The 24,113-nt window shown below is 38.2% G+C and overlaps 1 protein-coding gene across 2 annotated transcripts in view; it reads right to left on the reverse strand.

Moving 5' to 3' along the window:
• The window catches only part of APOOL (apolipoprotein O like), a 122,847-nt gene extending 99,025 nt beyond the window's left edge, over nt 1-23,822 (reverse strand). For both annotated transcript variants that reach the window (XM_028101391.2, XM_028101389.2), the window contains exon 1: nt 23,731-23,822. In XM_028101391.2, coding sequence (XP_027957192.1) covers nt 23,731-23,745 — 15 coding nt within the window. In that variant the 5' untranslated portion in view covers nt 23,746-23,822. The remainder of the gene's footprint in view (nt 1-23,730) is intronic.
• Nucleotides 23,823-24,113: the final 291 nt, after the last annotated feature.

Below are 24,113 nucleotides of genomic sequence, written 5' to 3' on the forward strand. Positions count from 1 at the left end.
CCCCTACAGTCAGGAACAAGACAAGGATGTTCACTCTCACCACCACTATTTAACATAGTACTGCAAGTCTTAGCCTCAGTAATCACACAACAAAAAGAAATAAAAGGCATCCAAATTGACAAGGAAGAAGTCAAACATTCAGAATTTGCAGAGGACATGATACTATGTAGAAAACCTGAAGGAATTCATCAAAAAATTGCTAGAACTCATACATGAATTCAGCAAAGTCACAGGATATAAAACAGATGTGCAAAAATCTGTTGCATTTCTATACACCAATAATAAAGCAGCAGAAAAAGAAATCAAGGAATTGATCCCATTTGTAACTGTACCAAAAACAGTAAGATAACTAGGAATAAATCTAACTACAGAAGTAAATGATCTATACTCTCAAAACTATAAAACAATTATGAAAGAAACTGAAGACGATGCAAATGGAAAAGCATTCCATGTTCATGGATTGGAAGAACAAACATTGTTAAAATGTCTGTAATACTCAAAGCAATCTATACATTTAATGCAGTACCCATCAAAATAACACCAGCACTTTTCACAGAGCTAGAACAAACAATCCTCCAACATGTATGGAACCACAAAAGATCCTGAACTGCCAAAGCAATCTTGAAAAAGAAAAACAAAACTGGAGGCATCATGATTTCAGATTTCAAACTATATTATATTATTCCAGATTTCAAGCTGTAGTCATCAAAAAGTATGGTACTGGCACAAAAACAGACTCATAGATCAATAGAATAGAAGAGACAACCCAGAAATGGACCCACAACTCTATGGTCAACTACTCTATGACAAAGCAAAAAAGAATATCCAATGGAAAAAACAGTTTCTTTAAAAATCGTGCTCTAAAAACTGGACAGCCACATACAGAAGAATGAAACTGGATCACTTTCTTATACCATACAGAAAAACAAACTCAAAATGGATGAAAGACCTAAATGTGAGACAGGAATCCATCAAAATCCTGGATGAGAACACAGGCAGAAACCTCTTTGACTGTGGCTGTAGCAACTTCTTACTAGACATGTCACCAGAGGCAAGGGAAACAAAAGCAAAAATAAAACTATTGGGACTTCATCATGATAAAGAACTTCTGCACAGCAAAGAAAACAATCAACAAAACTAAAAGGCAACTTACACAGTGGGAGAAGATATTTGCAAACAACATTATCTGAAAAAGGGTTAGTATCCAAAATCTACCAAGAACTTACCAAATTCAGCACCCCAAAAAACCCAAATAACCCAGTTAAGAAATGGGCAGAAAACATGAATAGACACTTTTCCAAAAACAACATCCAGATGACTAACAGAAACATGAAAAGATGCTGAACATCACTCATCATCAGGGAAATACAAATTAAAACCACAATGAGATACTATCTCACAACTGTCAGGATGGCTACAATTAACAACACAAGAATTAACAGGTCTTGGCGATGATAGGGAAAAAGAGGAACCCTCTTGCACTGTTGGTGGGAATGTAAACTGGTGCAACTACTCTGAAGATTTTAAATCTCAAAATTTTAAAAATAGAACTACCCTACAATCTAGCAATTGCACAACTAGGTATTCACCCAAAAAATACAAAAATACAGATTCAATGGGATACATGCACCCTAATGTTTATAGCAGCATTATCAACAATAGCCAAACTACGGAAAGAGAGCCCAAATGTCCATCATCTGATGAGTAGATAAAGAAAATGTGGTGTGTATATATTACTTAGCCATCAAAAAAGAATGAAATCTTGCCATTTGCAATGACCTGGGTGGAGCTAGAGTGTATTATGCTAAGTAAAATAAGTCAGTCAGAGAAAGACAAATACCACATGATCTCACTCAATATGGAATTTAAGGAAGAAAACAGATGAACATATGGGAAGGGGGAAAATAAAAAAAGGAGAGGAAAACTAACCATAAGAGACTCTTCCTGATATAGAACAAGCTGAGGGTTGATAGAGGAAGGTTGGTGGGGAATGGGCTAGATGTGTGATGGGTATGAAGGAGGGCACTTATGATGAACACTGGGTGTTGTGTGTAAGTGATGAATCACTGAATTCCACTCGATGAACGAATAAACAAATATTGCACTGTAAAAAAAAAAAAGACATTTTTTAAAGATTGATTCATTGATTGACTGATTTTAGAAAGAGAAAGAGAGAAAGCACGCACATGCAGTGGGAGGGGCAGAGGAGAGGGAGAAGGGGAGAAGTAGACTTCCCACTGAGCACAGAGCCGATCATGGGGCTCGATCTCAGGACACTGAGATCATGAACTGACCCAAAATCAAGAGTAGGACATTTAACCGACTGAGCCACCCACATGCTCCAAGTTTTTTTTTTTACTTTAAAAATATACAAGGTTTTATGGATTGAATGTTTGTATCCCCCCCAAATTCATACATTGAAGCCTTAACCCCCTAATGTGATGGTATTCTAATGTAGAGCCTTTGACAGGTAATTAGGTCTAGAAGAAGTCATTAGGGTGGAGCCCCTACAAGGGAGTTAGTATCCTTGTAATAAAAGGAAGAGACGTAAGAGCTCTCTCTTTCTCCTAAGCATGCACAAAAACTTATCGTGAGCACACAACTTGACGGTGGCAGTCTGTAAGAAAGAGAGCCCTCATCAAGAATTATATCTGCTGGCATCTTGATCTTGGATATCCCAATCTCCAGAACTGTGAGAAATTAATGTCTGTTGTTTAAGCCACTCAGTCTGTGATATTTTGTTATAGTAACCATATCTAAGATACATGGTATGACTCCAATGTAAGGAGATTAAATTTCCTGTGGCTTTTAGAAACGTGTCTTTCACAAACCATGCTTATTATATAGTACAGTATGATCTTAGCTACCTAGATCTTTTAGGTATCTAGGGGAGTTCTAAAATCTGGGGAGGGGGAAAAAGAAACAAGACCTCATATTTCAGAATCTCTTGTGGCCAAAGAGCTGTCCCTTAACATCCAGCAACCAACAAAAGGGAGAAGAACTAAAGAGCTGAGTACTATAGGCAAGGATATTCCAACTGGCTAGTTGTGTTTTAAAAGTCTAGATTTATCATACAAAAACCAAGTGGGAGAAGTAACAAGAAATACATAGGATAAGAATAAAAGTAGAAAGAAAGACTGTAGCAGAGGCACATGCTATAGCTAAGAAAAAAACAGCAATGAAGTTACAAATGGATGATGGAACAGCTCACCAATCTTGTAATGGTACCGGTGCTACACCTGAACATAATGTCCCTCAAAACATAAGGGATCATTGAAGACAGGTTTTCTTTGTTTAAGGAACACTTACTATGTGGTAGGTGCTTTACACACATCGAGCCTTTTAATGCTCAGAGCAATCTAATATAGTAGGCATCATTTAGGATTCTTTTGGTTAAAGTTTTGGGATCCCCAACTCAAGTAGGCTTCAACAATGACGAAACATTATTCTCCCATGTAAGAGGAAGTCCAGAAGTAAGCAGAACTTTCAGATTGAATGATTTCAGTAACTTATGAAAAACCCATCTTTTTGCTCTGTTGCCTACCATTAAAAATGCCATTTATTAAATTTTATCTATTTGACAGAGAGAGAGAAAGAGAGAGCACATGCACAAGCAGGCGGAGCGGCAGGGAGAGGGAGAAGAGGCTTCCTGCTGAGCAGAGAGCCCGAAATGGGTTTGGATCCCAGGACCGAAGGTAGACTCTTAACTGACTGCGCCACCCAGGTGCCCCTAAAAATGGCGCAGTCAGTTAAGCATTGAACTCTTGGTTTCAGCTTGGGTTGTAATCTCAGGGTCATGAGATCAAGCCCCATATCATGCTCCAAGGTCAGCATGGAATCTGCTTGAGATTCTCTCTCCCTCTCCCTCTGACCCTCCCCCTGAGCTCTCTCTCTCTCTCTCTCAAATAAGTAAATCTTAAGGAAAAGGCCATTTTAGGGGTGCCTGGGTAGCTCAGTTGGTTAAGCATCTGACTCTTGGTTTCAGCTCAGGTCATGATCTCATGGGTGGCGAGATCGAGCCCCATATGGAACCCCATGCTCAGTGGGGAGTCTGCTTAAAGATTCTCTCTCTCTGCCCCTCCCCCTGCTCATTCTCTCTAAAATAATCTTTTTAAAATTTTTTAAAAATTAAAACAAATAAAAATGCCACTTTATTTTTATTCAAGTATAATTAACATACAGTTTTAAATTAGTTTCAGGTACAAAATGTAATGATTCAAAAATTCTATATATTACTCAGTGCTCATCATAAGTGTACTCTTAGTCTCCTTCACCTATTTCACCCACTTCCTCACCCATCTCCCTTCTGGCAGTCACCAGTTTGTTCTCTATATTTAAGTCTGTTTTTTTTCCTCTGTTCATTTGTTTTGTTTCTTAAATTCCACATATGAGTGAAATCATATGACTGACTTATTTCACTTAGCATTATACCCTCTAGATCTACCCATGTTGTTGCAAATGGCAGTTCATTCTTTTTAATGGCTAAGTAATATTTCATTGTGTGTGTGTGTGTATACCCCATATCTTCCTTATTATCTATGGACAGACACTTGGGTTGCTTCTACATCTTGACTATTGTAAATAATGTTGCAATAAACACAGGGGTGCATATATCTTTTTAAATTAGTATTTGAAAAAAGCACAACATTCATTCATGATAAAAACTCTCCACAAAGTAGGTGTAGAGGGAACATACCTCAACATAATAAAGGCCTTATATGAAAAATCCACAACTAACATCATACTCAATGGTGACAACTAAGATCTTGTTCCTCTAAGATCAGGAACAAGACAAGGATGTCTGCTCTCTCCTCTTTTATTCAACATTGTACTGGAAATTCTAGCCACATCAATCAGACAACAAAAAGAAATAAAAGGTATACAAATTGGTAAGGAAGAAAAAAACTTCCACTCTTTGCAGATGACCTGATACCATATGTAGAAAACCCTAAAGACTCCACCAAACTAAAGACTCCATCAAACTAGAACTGATAAATGAATTCAGTGAAGTCACAGGATATAAAATATACAGAAATCCATTGCATTTCTATACACTAATAATGAAATAGCAAAAAGAGAAATTAAGAAAACAATCCCAATGACAAATGGACCAAAAATAACAAAGTACCTAGGAATAAATTAACTAAGAAGGTAAAAGACCTCTACTCTAAAAACTGTAAAATGCTGCTGAAAGACACTGAAGATGACACAAACAAATGGGAACATATTCCATGCTCATGGATTGGGAGAATTAATATTGTTAAAAAGTCCATGCTACACAAAACTATCTACAGATTTAATGCAACCCCTATCAAAATACTAAAAGCATTTTTTCACAGAACCTAAAACAAATAATCCTAAAATTTGTATAGAGCCACAAAACACCTCAAACAGTCAAAGCAATGTTGAAAACGTACAAAGCTGGAGGTATCACAATTCCAGATTTCAAGATATACTACACAGCTGCAGTAGTCAAAAACAGTATGCTAGTGGCACAAAAACAGACACAGATCATCGGAACAGAATAGAGAGTCTGGAAATAAACCCACACTTTTATGTTCAGTTGAATTATGACAAAGGAGGCAAGAATATACAATGGGAAAAAGATAAGTCTCTTCAACAAATGGTGCTGGGGGCACCTGGGTGGCTCAGTCGTTAAGCGTCTGCCTTCGACTCAGGTCATGATCCCAGGGTCCTGGGATCGAGTCCCACATCGGGCTCCCTGCTCTGCGGGAAGCCTGCTTCTCCCTCTCCCACTCCCCCTGCTTGTGTTCCTGCTCTCGCTATGTCTCTCTCTGTCAAATAAATAAATAAAATCTTAAAAAAAAAATGGTGCTGGGAAAACGGGAGTTACATGTGAACCAATGAAAATGGACCACTTTCTTACACCATATACAAAAATAAAATGGATTAAAGATCTAAATGTGAGACTGGAAACCATAAAATTCCTAGAAAACATAAGCAGTAATTTCTTTGACATCGGCCATAGACACATTTTTTCTAGAGGTCTCCTCAGGCAAGGGAATCAAAAGCAAATTTAAACTTACTGGGAGTACAGCAAAATAAATAGCTTTTGCAAGGAGAAGTAAACTATCAACAAACAAAAAGGTAACCTATTGGGGCGCCTGGGTGGCTCAGTTGGTTAAGCGACTGCCTTCAGCTCAGGTCATGATCTCAGGGTCCTGGGATCGAGCCCTGCATCGGGCTCCCTGCTCAGCGGGAAGCCTGCTTCTCCCTCTGACCCTCCCCCTGCTTGTGTTCCCTCTCTCGCTGTCTCTCTCTCTGTGTCAATTAAATAAATAAATAAAATCTTTAAAAAAAAAAGTAACCTATTGAACGGGAGAAGAGATTTGCAAAGGACAAAAATGTCATTTTATTTTTTTATTTAAAAAATTATTTTATTTTATCTTATTTTATTATAATTCCAGCATAGTTAACAAACAATGTTGTATTAGTTTCAGGTGTACAGTATAGTGATTCAACAATTTCATATATTTCTCAGTGTTCATCAAGATAAGTGTACTCTTAATCTCCTTCACCTATTTCACACATCCCCCTACCCACCTCCCTTCTGGTAAGTTCTCTATAGTTAAGAGCCTGTTTTCGGGTTTGTCTCCTTTTTTTTTTTTTTAAATAAAAATGCCATTTTAAATGGTGTATAGTGGGCGCCTCGGTGGCTCAGTCATTAAGTATCTGCCTTCAGCTCACAGGTCATGATCCCAGGGTACTGGGATGGAGCCCCGCATTGGGCTCCCTGCTCAGCGGGAAGCCTGCTTCTTCCTCTCCCACTACCCCTGCTTGTGTTCCCTCTCTTGCTATGTCTCTCTCTGTCAAATAAATAAATAAAATCTTAAAAAAAAGAACTTAAAAAAATTCTCAAAGTTTTAAGAATCATGTATAATACATATATAATATACAACTTATAATAAATGAAATTTTATAAACTCTATTATACTAAATAAATGGAAGGTAGTATTCTTACAACATTTTTTGACTAAATTTCAACCTTCTGAAGATTATATCTGAGTGGACAACAAAACAAGCCTGATTCTTTCTTACTGGAAACAGCATTCTACTTTGCATGTGCCATGACAAAATTTCTTGGTCAAATTAATGTGATGATTATTATACTATATCAAATAAATGTTTTAAAATATACTTTCTAAATTGATACATTTTTAGCTAGAATGGTGAATAGTACCTTGATTAAGGAATCCTTTACAGAAAAATATTCCTGTATACTATACTGCTTAAATATATATTTTTAAAAAGCCTCATTTTGTAGAGGTCAAAAGTTCAAGAAATGGAGGGAGTTGGAAATGTATGAAAAGGAGTTTCCTTTTCAGTGTGGGGCTGGTATCTTTTAGGAGCTGTTCACAAGAAAAATCTCAACACCACATGGCTGTTTATGGCTCAGATCACAAGACCTGAGTGGGGAAGAGAGGGAAGTTATAGTCTACCATCCTTGGTAAAGGAAAAAGCAGATTACCCATCTCCAATTGCTCCCATTTGTTGCTCTTTCTTCTCTTCATCTCTTTCTTCCACACTTTTATTTTTTTCCAATTGATTTTAAAGTTTTATTTTACCTTCCTATTTTTTCTTCTTTCTCCCTTTCCTTCCTTTGGCAGACCTGAAGTGGTAATAGCTTGCATCATCAGCAGGGGAGGGAGGACTGTGACTGACTGTATTAGTACTATTCTTTCTGGGTGATTTTTGTTATCTACAGACCTAATGTACAAATAGTCCTGAGGTAAACAAAGAGAGGGGAATAACTACATAACTGATGAAGTTTTAGCCTCTTCTGAAGTATCAGGTAGGAGATGGAAAGAACATAAATTGGCTTGAAAAATCAAGCACTGCTCCTGAATAAACTAATGATTACTGAATCCAACATAAAATGGCAAAAGAAAGACTGGTTTCAAAATACAAGGTTGTATCTCAGGCATATCACCTTCTTTGTACTAGAGTTTCAATCTCACAATGCAAAGTGACCTTAAAAGTCTTCTGGTCCAACCATTTCTCTCATTTTGAATTCCCCCAGTTTATGTATGACCACCTTCAGTAATGGGAAACTCCACTGATCGATCATTTCATCTTCTTACAGCTCTATGAAAAAGTTCTTCCACAGACTGAACTGAAATACATGTCCATATACTTTCACTGGTCCTGGTTCCACTCCTCTGGGTCATACAGGACCCATCCGGCCATACTTGTCTATGAAAGCATATTTTAATTTCCTTTTAGTGACTTCTGGAATGTACCCTTGTGTCTCCTGTACTACTTTCCAGGGGTAATAAAGTTTCTGACAATGGCCAAGTGCTACTGAACTCATCTTCTGCTCTAACAGAAATACTACTTTATTTCTTTCTGACTAAAAGTGAAAAAGAAAGGGCATTAATGCTGCATTTTGTAGCCATAGCCTAAGAGCTATTTCCTGACAGCAACATAAGTCTTACACAAAGATACAGTTTTAATCACCAGTGAGTCACTAACAAAATTTTGTATGTATCATGGTGCTTATTTTCTTCAGAAAATAATGAGTGGGTGAATCATTTCTAAGAGAATAAACTAACATTAAATCTACAGAGAATAGCAGAGTCTAACAGCTATGCCATTATTCATTATACTGCTACATGAAAAGGAGGTAATTCACTGAAATAGAAAATTTTAAAAATCTGCCTGCATTTTCTCACAAAATCCTTGAAAAATACAGTGGTACTAAAGAACAAATAAACTACAAAAACGCACCTATACAGTTTGGTCCTTCCACAATTGCTTATCAAATCGTGTACTTTAAACGACTGAAATACTAGTTGAGAGACACGGTGGTGATAGAACAGGAGGACCCTAGGCTCATCTTGTCCCACAAATGCAACTAGATAACTATCGAATCATTCTAAAAACCCCAGAAACCTACCTGAAGACTGACAGAATGAATTCCACAACTAAAAGGAGAGAAGGCACACTGAAGAATGTAGGAAGTATGGACACATGGTTAAGGGGAGAAACGAGCTATGAGTGCTGCAGAGGAGAGGGAGAACGCTTGGGGCACACACTGGGGAGATTATTCACTCTTCTTGGAGCACATCCCTAACAGGCAGCATTCAGAGAGATGCCTCTCCCAGGACAAAGGAGCTGGCTGGAGCCATTTCCCTCCCCTGCGCCTCAGCATAACCAAAAAGCCACCTGCAGAAAACAGATGAGTCCCAACACTGGCTGCCTAACTTGCTTACACCAAGTCTCACACCTCTGTGCTCTGGCATGACTGCCCTTCTGGGTCAGCCTTCCTCAGTCCCAGCATGACAAGACCCTCCCCACAGGAGACCAGCAGAGGCCCCTGCCAGTACCACCTCCCTAAGACCTGGGTTTAAAAGGCAATATATTTGGCTTGAATACAGCCCAAAGGGCACTGCCCTGCTCCTGGAGATAAGGCAGGTAAACAACCCAAAGGCAAACAGTGTAGAAACATTGATCTGAAAAAAGCATGGAACACACAGTAGGGAGATTCTTTGCTTTTTTCACAGTGCTTCATGGAAAACAGCAAGCACCCAGACCCCTCTGCACAGAAACAGGAGCTGGCTGGCTTCATTTCCCTGATCTGCCCCTCAGCATAAACACAGAGCCACCTGTAGCAAACAGTACAGCACCTCCACTGGCTGCTTAACCTGGTTACAAGTCCCATACCCCTACACTCTGGCAGTACTGCCCTTCTCATCTCAGTCAAGTCTACCTCGGTGCCAGCACAGCAGGCCCCTTCCCCAGACCAGCAGAAACCCCTGCCCATACCATGTGTCCAGCCCAGAGAGCTCTGCAGGGCTTCAGTTCTAGTGGTAGTAGTATCAGGTCACCTAGTTAAAACTTGCCACATTCTGGCCAAGGACCAAACACTGCCCAATGCAAGCTAGGGAAGCCACTGCAGATGACTGGACTGGAGAACAGAAGAGCCAAAACACAACAGCAGAACACATACAGCACAGACTAGAGACTGGAGCCATTAGAGACACTAGAGACACTCCCGGAAGTGGGAAGCCTTAGACACTCTAACATCTTCTTCATGAAGCGATTACTCTCAGGAGCAGGAAAACATAATGGGCTTTTCTAAAACACAGAAGAAGGCAGAGACTTAGACAAAATGCCAAGATAGAGGAATTCATCCCAAATGAAAGAACAAGATAAAGTCACCACCAGAGATCTAACCAAACCAATATAAGTACCATGCCTGATGGGAACTTAAAGTAACAATCATAAGAATACTTGCTGAGGTTGAGAAGAGAATGGAAGACATCAGGGAGGCCCTTACCACACACATAAAAGAATTAAAAAACAGTCAGAAATGAAAAATGTGAGGTGCCTGAATGGCTCAGTTGAGCAAGCATCCAACTCTTGATTTCAGCTCAAGTCTTGATCTCAGGGTCAAGATTTCAAGCCCCACATTGGGCTCTACACCCAACATAAAAGAAAACATTAAAAAAAATGAAAAATGCAATAACTGAGACTGGACACAGGCTTGTTGCAATGAACAGCAGGCTGGAAAAAACAGAGGAATGAATAAGTAACCTAGAAGACAAAATAATGGAAAATAATGATGCTGAACAAGAGAGAGAGAGAATTATGGAACACGAGAACAGACTTATGGAACTCAAAGACTCCATCAAACTTAATAACATTCGTATTGTAAGAGTCCCAGAAGAAGAAGAGAGGAAAAAGGGGCAGAAAAAAGTTTTGGAGGGATAATAGCTGAAAACTTCCAGATCTAGGAGGCACTGAGAACTCCCATCACAATCAACAAAAGCAAGCCCAGACCAGGACATACTGTGATTAAATTTGCAAAATATAGTGATGAAGAAAAAAATCATAAAACCAGCAAGACAAAAGAAGTACCTAACTTAGAAGGGAAGACTCATTAAGCTAGCTGAAGATTTCTCAACACAATGTGGCAAGTCAGAAGGGAGTGGCATGATATATTCAACGTGCTGAATGGGAAAAATAGCAAGGCTATCATTCAAAATAGAAGGGGAGATAAAGAGTTTTCCAAACAAACAAAAACTAAAGGAGCTCCTCACCACTAAACCACCCCTGCAAAAAATATTAAAGGAGACTCTGAGTGGAAAAATCTCCAGAAACAATGACAAAACAAGTAATGACACTAAATACATATCTATCAATAATTACTCTGAATGTAAATGGACTAAATGCTCCAAGCAAAAGACATAGAGTGTAAGAATGGATAAAAAAACAAGACCCAAGGGGCATCTGGGTGGCTCCATCAGTTAAGTGACCGACTCTTGATTTCAACTTAGGTTGTGATCTCAGTGTGGTGAGATCAAGCCCCAGGTCAGGCTCCATGCTCAGCATGTAAATAAAATCTTTAAAAAACAAAAACAAAAACAAGACCCAAGTATATACTGCCTACAAGAGATTTATTATAAACCTAGAGTCACTTGCACATTGAAAGTGAGGGGAGGGAGAAACATTTATCATGCAAATGGATGTTACATGAAAGCCAGAGTACCAATACTTATATTGGAAAACTATATATTTTTTAATTTTAAGTTCAATTAATTAACAATATAGTGTATTATTAGTTTCAGAGGTAGAGTTCAGTGATTCATCAATTGCATACAACACCCAGTGCTCATTCCATCACGTGCCCTCCTTCATGCCCACCACCCAGTTACCCCATCCCCCCCACTACCTCCCCTCCAGCAAGCCTCAGTTTCTTTCCTATGCTTAAGAAGTCTCTTATGGTTTGTCTCCCTCTCTGGTTTCATCTTGTTTTATTCTTCCCAGGTTGGTTGGTTGGTTTGTTTGTTTTACTAACCAGAATCCTGCTGTATGTACTGTTCTTTGATGTGCTTGCTGGAGATGTTCTCAGCCGAGCACACTCCTTTTATCCATTCTATATTCCACAGAAATAATTAGATGTTTGGGTTGCTTCATTCTGCTGTTATAATTATGCCCACTTTTGTGCACAAACTTGAGCACAGGGGCTGGAATTTGAGGGGAAGAGTGTCAATTTGAGCCCTTGGCAATCTGAGGAAAACTACACTTTAAACACTTTAAACAGAAGACTGTAACAAGAGATGAAGAGTACTATACCATAATAAAGGGGGCAATCCAACAAGAAGATCTAACAATTGTAATTATTTATGCACCCAATAAGGGAGCAGCCAAATATATAAAACAATTAATAACAAATGTAAAGGAACTCATTGATAATAACACAATAACAGCAGGGGGCTTTAAACTCCACTTACACCAATGGACAGATCATCTAGGCAGAAAGTCAACAAGGAAACAACAGCTTTGAATGACACACTGGACTAGATGGACTTAACAGACTGTTCAGAACATTCCATCCTAAAACAGCAGAATACACATTCTTTTCAAGTTCACATGGGACACTCTCCACAATAGAGCACATACTAGGTCACAAATCATTCCTCAACAAATAACAAAAAGATTGAGATCCATACCAAGCATCTTTTCTGACAACAATGCTATGGAACTTGAAGCCAACCACAAGAAAATATTTGGAAAGACCACAAATACATGGAGGTTAAAGAACATTCTACTGAACAATGAATGGGTCAATCCATTCAAGGAAATTAAAAAAAAAAAAATACATGAAAACGAAAACTAAACAGTCCAAAACCTCTGGGATGCAGCAAAAGCAGTCCTAAGAGGGAAGTATATAGAGCAATACATGCCTACCTTAATAAGCAAGAAAAATCTCAAATACACAACCTAACCAACCTTATACCTAAAAGAGCTATTAAAGGAACAACAAAGCCAGCAAAAGGAAGAAAATAATGAAGATTCGTGCAGAAAAAAATGGTACAGAAACTAAAAAAAAAAAAAAAAAAGATCAGTGAACCAGGAGCTGGTTCTTTGGAAAAAAAAAAAAAAACAATAAAATTGATAAACCCTTAGCCAGATTGAACAAAACAGAAGAGAAAGGACCCATTTAAATAAAACCACCATTAAAAGAGGAGAAATAACAACCAACACCACAGAAATATGAACAATTATAAAAAGAATATTATGAAAAATTATATACCACCAAATTGAACAATCTGGAAGAAATGAATATATTCCTAGAAAGATTTAAATTACCAAAACTGAAAAAGTAAGAAAAAGAAAACTTGAACAGACTGATAATCAGCAAAGAAACAGAATCACTAATCAAAAATCTCCCAACAAATAAAAGTTCAGGGCCACATGGCTTCACAGGCAAATTCTACCAAACATGTAAAGAAGAGTTAATACCCGTTCTTCTCAAAATATTCCAAAAGACAGAAAAAGTAGGAAAACTTCCAAATTCTTTCTATGAGACGAGCATTACCCTGATACCAAAACCAGATAAAGACACCCCTAAAAGAGGGTAAGAACCATAAAATCCATTCAACAGATGCAGAAAAAGCATTTGATAAAGTACAACATACATTCATGATAAAAACCCTCAACAGATTAGGGTTAGAAAGAATGTACAACATAATAAAGGCCATAGATTAAAAAAAAAAAAACAAAAAACTCACAGCTAATATCATCCACAATAGGGAAAAACTGAGAGCTTTTCCTCTAAGGTTGGGAACAAGACAAGGATGTCCACTCTAATCACTGTTTTTTAACACAGTACCAGCCACAGCAATCAGACAACAAAAAGAAATAAAAGCATCCAAATCAGCAAGGAAGAAGTCAAACTTTCAGTATTTGCGCATGACATGATACTCTATACAGAAAACCTTAAAGACTCCACTAAAAAACTACTAGAACTGATACACTAATTCAGTAAGGTCACAGGATACAAAATCAAGGTACAGAGATCTGTTGCATTTCTATACACCAATAATGAAGCAGCAGAAAGGGAAATCAAGGAATCAATCCCATTTACAATTGCACCAAAAACCGTAAAATACCTAGGAATAAATTTAACCAAAGAGGTGAAAGACATGTATACAACATTCATTAAAGAAATCGAAGAGGAAACAGAGTATTGGAAAGACATGCCATGCCTGTGGATTGGAAAAACAAATACTGTTAAAATGTCTATACTACCCAAAGCAATCTACACATTTAATGAAATCCCTTCTCAAAATATCATCAGGATTTTTCACAGAGCTAGAACAAACAATCCTAAGATTTGTGTGGAACCAGAAAAGACTGTGAATAGCCAAAGCAACCTTGAAAAGGAAAAGCAAAGCTGGAGATATCACAATTCCTTACCTCAAGCTATATTACAAAGCTGTAGTGATCAAGACAGTAGGGTACTGGTACAAAAATAGACACATAAGTCAATGGAACATACCAGAAAACCCAGAAAGGAACCCACACTATATGGTCAATTAATCTTTGACAAAGCAGGAAAGAATATCCAATTGGAAAAAAAAAGACGGTCTCTTCAACAAATGGTGTTGGGAAAACTGGACAGCAACATGCAAAAGAATGAAACTGGACCACTTTCTCACACTATACACAAAAATAAATTCAAAATGGATGAAAGATCTAAATGTGAGACACAAAACCATCAAAATCCTAGAGAACATAGGTAGTAACCTCTTTGACACCAGCCTTAGCAACTTCCTACTAGATAATTCTCTTGAGGCAAGGGAAACAAAAGCAAAAACAAACTATTGGGACTTTATCAAGATAAAAAGCTTCTGCAGAGCAAGGGAAATAATCAACAAAACTAAAAGGCCACCTATGGAATGGGAGAAGATATTTGCAAATAACATATCTGATAAAGGGTTAGCATCCAAAATATATAACGAACTTATAAAACTCAACACCAAAAAACAAATAATCCAATTAAAAATGGGCATGAATAGACATTTTTCCAAAGAAGATATACAGAAGGTCAACAGACACATGAAAAGATGCTCAACATCACTCATCATCAGGGAAATACAAATCAAAACTACAATGAGGTATCACCCCTCAACAGTGAGAATGGCTAAAATCAACAACACAAGAAACAACAGATATTGGGGAGGATGTTCACAAAGGGGAACCTTCTTGCGGTGTTGGTGGGAATCCAAACTGGTGCAGCCGCTCTGGAAAACAGTATGGAGCTGCCTCAAAAAGTTAAAAACAGAACTATCCTATAATCCAGCAATTATACTATTAAGGATTTACCTAAAAATACATGTTGTGATGAGCATTGGGTGTTATACACAACTAATGAATCGTGAACACTACATCAAAAACTTATGATGTACTATATGCTGGCTAACTGAACATAATAAAAAAATACTAATTCAAAGGGAGACATGCACCCCAATGTTTATAGCAGCATTATCTACAATAGCCAAATTAAGGAAACAGCCCAAATGTCCATCAACTAATGGATGGATAAAGAAGTGTGTGTGTGTGTGTGTGTGTGTGTGTGTGTGTAATGGAATATTACTCAGTCGTAAAAAAGAATGAGATCTTGCCCTTTGCAAAGACATGGGTGGAGCTAGAGAGTATTATGCTAAGCGACCAATAAGTCAGTCAGAAAAAGACACATACCATATGATTTCACTTATATGTGGATTTTAACAAACAAAACAAAGAGCACAAGGGAAAAAAAAGAGAGAGAGAAAGGCAAATCAAAAACAAACTTTTAACTACAAAGAACAAACTGATGGTTACCAGAGGGGACGTGGGTAGGGGGATAGGTTAAACAGATGATGGCGATTAAGGATTGCAGTTGTTTTGATGAGCACCAGGTCTTGTATGGAAGTAATGAATCACTATATTGTACACCTGAAACTAAAATTATACTGTATGCTAACTAACTGTAATTTAAATAAAAACTTGAAAAGACAAAAAAATAAAGTGCCTGTGAAAAAACTATAGGTGTAAAACAGCAACAAACTACAAAGCCTTTAGCATCTCAATATTCAAAGGTTTGAGACTCTATTATGCCTTAATTACACTCTTTATCCGTTAGGGTTCATAGATCAATGGAAATGGTACTCTCATTCCTACTCTACTAGAATTTTACCCCCTTCAATTAGGGTTATTCCTTTTTTTTTTAAGATTTATTTCTTTGAGAGACAGAGAGCAAGTGAGTGTGTGAGGGGAAGGGGGAAAGGGAGAGGGAGAGAATCTCCAGCAGACTCGCTACTGAGCACGGAGCCTGATATGGGGCTCAATACCACAACCCTGAGATCATGACCTGAGCTGAAATCAAGAGTTGATGCTTAATCAACTGAGCCACCCAGGCGCCCTCAATTAGGGTTATTCTTAAAGAAACCTTTCTTAAGTCATAAAAATTATTTTATGTTTCACATGACAGTTTTTGACTAAACAATCTCTGCAATAATCTCTCCATTCAAATTTCTTGTTTATTGGCTTATGGTTTGAACGATGAAGAGAGAAAGAACATTTTATACATAAAGGGTATGGTAACCAAAAAAGCACATTACATTTTATACTTTTTCAAAATTATTTATCATTAAAAGTATCATGAATAAGCATCAAGAGTCTGAAAGAAATCAAAATAAGTCTAAGAAGAAACAAGGCTGTGTATAAATATTCATTTCAATAAACAATTGATCATGTTAACACAACAAATTTCTATTCTACTTGCTTGAGACTACTGATACTCACAAGTTATCAATCCACTGGCCTGAATGAGGTGTGACTTAAATTGGGATCTAAAGGTCAGGAGAAATAATGGCATTACACTAAGTGCTGGGAATGTATTATTTTAAACACTGAGAATAATAGGAGCTAGAAATTATTGGATGTCTGCTATAACCCATGCATAGTGTTGTGCACATAATATACTATCTACTTAGTATTTCCTAGTATAAAACTCTAGGGGATAAGTACTATTCTTATCCTAAGGGTTCAGATAAGAAAACTGAGGTTTCCACAGGTTAAGTGATTTGCCCCAAGTCATACAGCTAGTCTATGGTATAGCAGGGAAACTCACATGGGTCCAAGGAGATTTGCATATTATAGTTCATAATAGCATTATTTGTAATAGAAAAAAGTGACTACAGTATCAAGAGAATGAAGAAATAAATGTGTTATATTCGAATAATAGAATACTATGCACGTGAAAATAAATGAACTACAGCTACACATAAAAACGTATGTATCACAAACTGCTACTTGATAAAAACACGTGGCAGAAGAATAGATACCGCATAAATAAAATTTATATAAAGCTAAAAAGCACACAAAACAACAGTGTATAAAGTTTAGTAATGCATGTATATAGAGTAAAAGTCTCAAAACACACATAGCAATATTAAATACAAGTCAGGAAAATAGCTATGGGGGGTTTAGGAAGTAAGGGGAATGCAATCAGAGTTGGAGGGATACACAGGAGGTTTCACCTACATTTACAGTGTTCATTAATGCCTTTTTGATAACTGTAATATTTTACATTAAATTTAAAAATCATAAATAATTTTGGATTTATTTCAATGGCTCTCTACTACCTTCAAAATAAAATTCCAACATATCCTAGCATTCAAACCCTCCACCATCTTGCTGTTTTTTATCCTTGAGAAACCAATTTCCCAATTTAAATTACAAGAGGTTAATAAGTTAGGTTTTAATAGCAATTCTAAAAATGTTCTACCATATTTCAACAACTTTATTACTTACTTCCGGAAAGTATTCAAAAAAAGTAAATTTATACCAGACAGACCATGAACCCCAAAAGTATATCCGTCCATTGCCTTGGCCCTTCTAAGAAGCTTCAGAGCTTCTGACAATTATAGTGTTCCCTTCTATGATTCCTAACATAGGTTGCTATGCTTTGAACTACAGGACTGATGCCCTGGCCAAAACTGACTAGACTAGGGATTGGAACCTGAGCCAAAGGCAGCCAACTAGAGGCTGTCTTATAAAGGGGCCTGAGGTGCAATTTCTGCCCAACAGGGGTACTTTGTAGTGGTTAGTGTCTAGCCAACCCAATCAAATCCTTTCTCTAGGAAAGTCTTGATATAAAACATGTAGAGTTAGCAGAAACAGAACAGTCCAGTCATGAGATTGGTAACTACCAGAGTTGCTATGATATTCTGAATGGTTCTTCTTGAGGTTTGTTTGGCTGGTGAGACACTTTCCTAGGCCTTCTTGCTAAACTATGCATCCTTTCATTAAAACACTGCTTAAGATAAGTTGAACATGCCATAGTTCTCTATAACCTTAGGATACATGACAAGCAATATTTTATTTCCATATTCAATGACGTTCACAGAACACCTAACCACCATCTGTGAGGACGGCATTACAGGGAAGTCAGTCATGTGGGTGTGGGAGGAGGCAACGCACACATCACTTTCACTTTATGGCATAAAGTGATATCCTGGAACCTATACCAAACATAGTTAAATAGGCTAAGGGTTTCAAAGCTTAACTTTCAAAGTTGCACTGAAAATAAACATGTTCAACAATGCTAAGTGGAAACAGGAACACTGATTTTGCTAATGATAAACACCAGTCTTTCCAACTTAACAAATTTCACTTTGTTAGGTTCTATTTTCTGGTATAACTTACATGAAACAAGGAAAGGAAACAGACAAGGACTAAAATTGACACAAAGGAATATGCAGCTGGTATTATCAAGGATTTTAAAACCTTAAGTCCTATGATGTCCATGTTCCTCTCCATATCCACCATCCTTGGCCCAAGCCCCAAAATATAATCCCAGTCATGTATTATCTCCTGTATTCTAATTTCTACAGTGCTCTGTATTTTCTCTCCACTGACCAAACTTTCTGCTATTCCTCAAAACTCCGAAAGTCCTTGCATTGTGTCTACCCTCCCCTCTCCTTGCCTGAAATGAAACATGACTGTTCTGTGAGGTCTCTACTTCCCTTATAATCCTGAAGATGAGGCTATTCAAAGTGTCTCAGGGAAAGGAGGTTAATTTTCTTCTTCCTGATATTCAATGCTACTTCTAAGCTATTACTTCTTCACCCTTAGGTAAAAACCTCTGTTCTTATTAGTGAGGAAGTAGAACAACTAGAACTCTCTTGAATGGAATGTAAATTGGTATAACCACTTTGAAAAACTATTTGGCAGTATCTACCAAAGCTACATGCCCTATGACCTGGCAATCCCACTCCTAGGTGTATACACAATAGAAATGTACATTTATGTGCACCAAAAAGACATACAGAAGAATGTTCACAGGGTCATTATTTGTGTAATAGCTCAAAACTGAAGATAATTCAAATGTTCATCAAGAGTAGAATGGATAAATAAATCATGATACATTCACCTTCTTAAATGTCATACAGTAATAAAAATGAATTAGTGTTACATGCATAATGGCTGAATCTCAGAAACATAATATTGGGTGAAAGAAGCCAGACATAACACAGTATATACTGCACCATTCCATTTATCTGAAGCTCAAAAATAAGCAAAAATAATCTATGGTGGAGGATAACAATGTAGAGGAACAGAAGGAAAGGTTTCTGGGCTGTTGGTAATGCTCTTTTTTTTTTTTTAATTTGGGTTCTGATTCAATAAACATGATCATTTTATGAAAATTTACCAAGCTGTTTATGACTTGTGTACTTTGCTGGATATATGCTATACTTCAATTAAAAAAAAGTTTATATAAAAGAAATAAAAGTAACTCTGCTACTTTGAAGTTCATACCATCTATCTATTCATTCTTAGCACTATCATCTACCTGCCTCCTGGTCACTGCATCACATCAAAGAGTTAGAATCCTGGTTAGCAGTCTTCTATACTCTAAATCCTGCTTTAACTAAGAATGACTTTAATATGCTTGTGGACAAACCACCCAAAAGCCTCCTCTCACCCTTTTACCTTACCTCCATAGACCTTCATATTCACTCCACTGTGGCTATCCACTCCATGAGTATACTCTGAACTTACCATTACCCAGAACTTGCTAATAGCTAAAATCATACATTGAACAAGCTTTTTTCTAACTACAACCTCCTGTTACACCTTTGATTTTCTTTCTGCTCTACTCCTGTTCTTTGAGCTAATAAAATTACCTACATTCGAAAACCTTTCATAAGAATGAAATGATGTGCATCAACAGCTTGGCAGAGTGTCAGACACACAGGAAGTGCTCAATAAATGGTAGCCATATTTAGTTTTTTCTTTTTTTAAAGATTTTATTTATTATTTAAGAGAGAGAGAGAGAATGAGCAGGAGGAGGGACAGAGGGAGAGGGAGAAGCAGACTCCCCACTGAGCAGGGAGCCCAATGCAGGGCTCTATCCCAGGACCCTGAGATCATGACCTGAGCCAAAGACAGATGCTTAACCAATTGAGCCACCCAGGTGCCCCCACATTTTAATAATAAGTATTTTATCATAAATTTTCTTTCGAGACTCAAATTTTCCTCAAATTCACTCAACCTCTGGCATGAAAGAAACTTGGCGTTTGTCTAACACTACTATATTCTTCCCAGTCCTTTTTTTTTAAAGATTTATTTATTTGAGAGGGAGGTGGGGAGGGGCAGAAGGAGAGAGAGAGAGAGAGAAATTTTAGCCGACTCTGCACTCGGCACAGAGCCCGACAGGGCCTGTGCAGAAACTAAGAGAGGTTTACCCGACTGCACAACCCAGGTGCCTCTCCTACCAAACCTTTTAAATGAAGGCCAGCCCTCAAGCCATTCTTTCTGATTCAAGAAGTCAGGAGGAAAAAATCAACATAGTCCTTATTCCTTGAGGGTAATTCCATGTCAGTGTTCCACTATCATATCTGCTCAACAAGCTCTATTTCAAGATTTATGTAATATTTTTTAGAGTTTTCTGCCAACTTGCTGGGATCCCCTCTATCTTACACTTTGTTATTAAACTCTGGGGCTTCAAAATGAACACAGATCACCCTTTTGGTACCTTGGCTTCACAAATGCTTCCTCAAACTTAAGCCTCATAATCGGGACTCAGATCATGTAATTTCAGATCCAGCTCTACTGCTTGCTACCATGTGACTGTGGGCAAGTTATTCAAACTTTCTAAGCTTCAGTTTCCTTACCTGTAAAATGCTGATAACTACCTACTCATAGGGCCACTGTGAAGCATAAATGAGAAAATGCACGTAAAATGCTCGGCAAAAATGCCTAGCACAGTAAATGTTTAATAACTTAATAGCTAGCTGTGATAACAATTATTATCTTTCCTCTATATCAGTTTTAAGATTTTACTTATCTATCAGAGAGAGAGAGAGCACAAGCATGGAGAGCAGTAGGCAGAGGGAGAAGCAGGCTCCCCTCTGAGCAAGGAGCCTGATGTGGGACTCGATCCCAGGGTCCTGGGATCATGACCTGGGCCAAAGGCAGACACCTCACCGACTGAGCCACCCATGCATCCCACCTCTATACTAGTTTTTGGCACATTTTGCCTTGTCACCAAACCGGCTCAGGCCTCCTGACTTTGTTTTTCCAGTTTTATCAAGATATAATTGACAGTCTCATGACTATTTTAAATGAAAAGACACCTTTTCTGGAATTTGTTACCTGTATCTCAAGATTTATTTCCTTCCTTTTACCACACACTTTTCCAAAGAGTAATGTACCCTTCCTTTCAGAAGCAAGGAGTAATGGAAGGATCATGGACTTTGGAGCCAAATATACCTGCATTTGAACCTGACTCTGCCACTTGGCAGCAATATGACCTGGAGCAAGCACTTTTTCTAAGCCTGTTTTTTCATAAATAAAATGGGGATACTACCCCATTTCTTAGGGTCATCAAAAGGACTAAAATGAAATAATACATGTAGAGCAGCTGGCCAAAGTAAGTGCTAAATTAAGGCCAGTTTCCCACCCCTTAGCCTTTCCTTAACCCCTTACAATCTAGGTTCTCCCTCTATCACTTTATTGATACTGGTTTTTCTCACTTCAGCTCTTATTAGCATTATGATTTGGGGCAATTTACTTGACTTCTCTCAACCTTAGTTTTTCGTTTGTAAAACGGTGATCATAATAACTACAAGATAAAGTTGTCTTGAGATTTAAGTGAAATAACATATGTAAAGTACTTTTGCATGGTACCTGATCTTGTAGTAAGCACTTAACAAATGGTAGCTTCCAATGACTTATTAATGGCTAAATCAAAAGACTGTTCAACTCTCTCCTCTAGGCTTCAGTGACAACACTCTATTCTGGTTTGCTTTTCACCACTGACTATTCCTTCTGTCTCTGCACCGCCTCCATGAAGTCGTTCTTTATTCTCCTCAACCAGGTTTGAGTTCTCTCTTTTGAACCCTCAGATCACTTTGTACTTCTCCTGAGGCAAGGCACTTTTCTTGCTCTGAATCAGAGTACACTACTTCATTGCCTAGCATATATTTATTCCTGTAGCTTTTATTGAGTACCTAATGTAAGTCATACCTGTGCTAGGGATACAAAAATTAATATCATAATTACTGTCCTCAAGCAGCTTATAAGAGGGTAGAACAGGCAAGTAGTCTATTATTTGAAATGTGATAAGTCCTAAGGTAAAAGTATGCCCAGGGTCCTCTGGAAGCACAAAAAGGAGTTATTTATATTAGATTGGGGAAGTAGGGAACACTATCTTGGAAAACGCATTTTGTGCTTAGTATATGAGGAGGCAGTACACAAATAGCTGTTAAATGAACGAATAGACTTAAATAGGAACTAACTAGATGAGGATGTTTCCCATCAGGTCCGGAGAAATAGCAGGGGTAAAGGCTTGGAGTACAGACGTTAAAAAATTTCCTAGGAAACAATAGATGAAGCTGAAAAGCCAAGGCAGGGTTGGGTGTTGTAGACACAGGAGTCTGACCTGACCCCAGAGGGCAGATGATGAGTGCCAATAAAGGTTTTTAAGTAGGAAAGGGGTATAATCAGATTTGCATTTTACGATCAGTACTCTGGCAGTTAAGGGAAAATGGATTCCACGAGAGCTAGGCTAGAGACTGCGAGTCCAGTGACAAGGCTATTATGATAATTCCGATAAATTATGAGATGAGAATCAGAAATGCTGAAATGAAGAATGGTCAATCAAGATGGATACTGAGTCACCTTAAACTTTGGCTGAACTGAATTATTCATATTTGTATCTTCTGCAAGCAGTGCATTTTACACTTAAAACCCGCTACAAATACCCACCTGTAGATATTTGTCTACTACTAATATTGAAACCTACTTAGGGAACAGCAGCTAGCAGCCAGCTGAGTCACTTCCGGTACTTAGATTTCTAAGTAAAGGCATCTTTTCCCATTACAGAACTCAAAAGAAACTTAGGTAACCTATTATTCAAACCCGGAAAGGAACAACAGTGAATACAAACACCGCGCACTGCGTAGAAACTCTGAGATGTCTCTATCCTAGTCTATTTCACCTCCAAATGTTTGAACAAAGTCTTTCAAAGGGTCATGAGACTCCGCCCTGTGCGCCCAGTCGAATGCCCAGGATTTTTTACTCTTTGTTTCAGTTCAAGACCCACAAGTCTGCTGCTGCTTGTCGCCAAGCCAGCCTTTTTCACCCAGCCGTTCCCCAGTTTTCACGATGCCGCTGTATAAACAGTTAACTGCAGGGGACGGAGGAGAGAGTACTGTCCCAGGCTCAGGAAATCCAAGGGGGAGAGGTCGGTGTTTGGAGGCTGCAAACGTTTAAGATTCCCTGGCCTTGTCAGTTCTCTCACAACCCCACCTCCACCCCGCCTCTTGCTGTGGGGCTCCCTTTTGAAATTAGGAGGATCCCTTCTATAGTTACTAGAATGCTATCTGCACCCAGAAACTAAGGAAGGTTTTGGTTTTTTTTTAAACTTACCCTAACAGCCGCCATATCTGTGACCTTCTCCGTCTGAGTTTTTCACCATATGGTGGGCAGAGAGGGACAAAACAGCTCAACTCGGCTCACCTCACCAGCCCCGCCTGGTTACGTCCTTGTCTGCTGGCTCCGCCCTTTCTCCACTCTCCTAGTGCGGCTTTGGGAAGCTGCTACAGCTAGCCGGCTGTCTCTCAGTAAAACTGTTCATCCTCGTGACTGACTGTTCCTATCCTCCATAAAGCCTTTCAGAATACTTTCCATAATCCAGTTGAAAGCTGTTTTGCTGGGTGCAAAAGTTTGCACTATTTTCATTGTTTCGGACATATGTGATTTGTCTAGGTAAGGATCTAAAATCCAAGTCCAGCTGCATTAATAAATAACTA

Source organism: Eumetopias jubatus, unplaced genomic scaffold (assembly GCF_037043125.1).
Source record: "Eumetopias jubatus isolate StellerSeaLion01/CBP00866 unplaced genomic scaffold, mEumJub1_p1.0 scaffold_11, whole genome shotgun sequence".
NCBI classification, from domain to species: domain Eukaryota; kingdom Metazoa; phylum Chordata; class Mammalia; order Carnivora; family Otariidae; genus Eumetopias; species Eumetopias jubatus.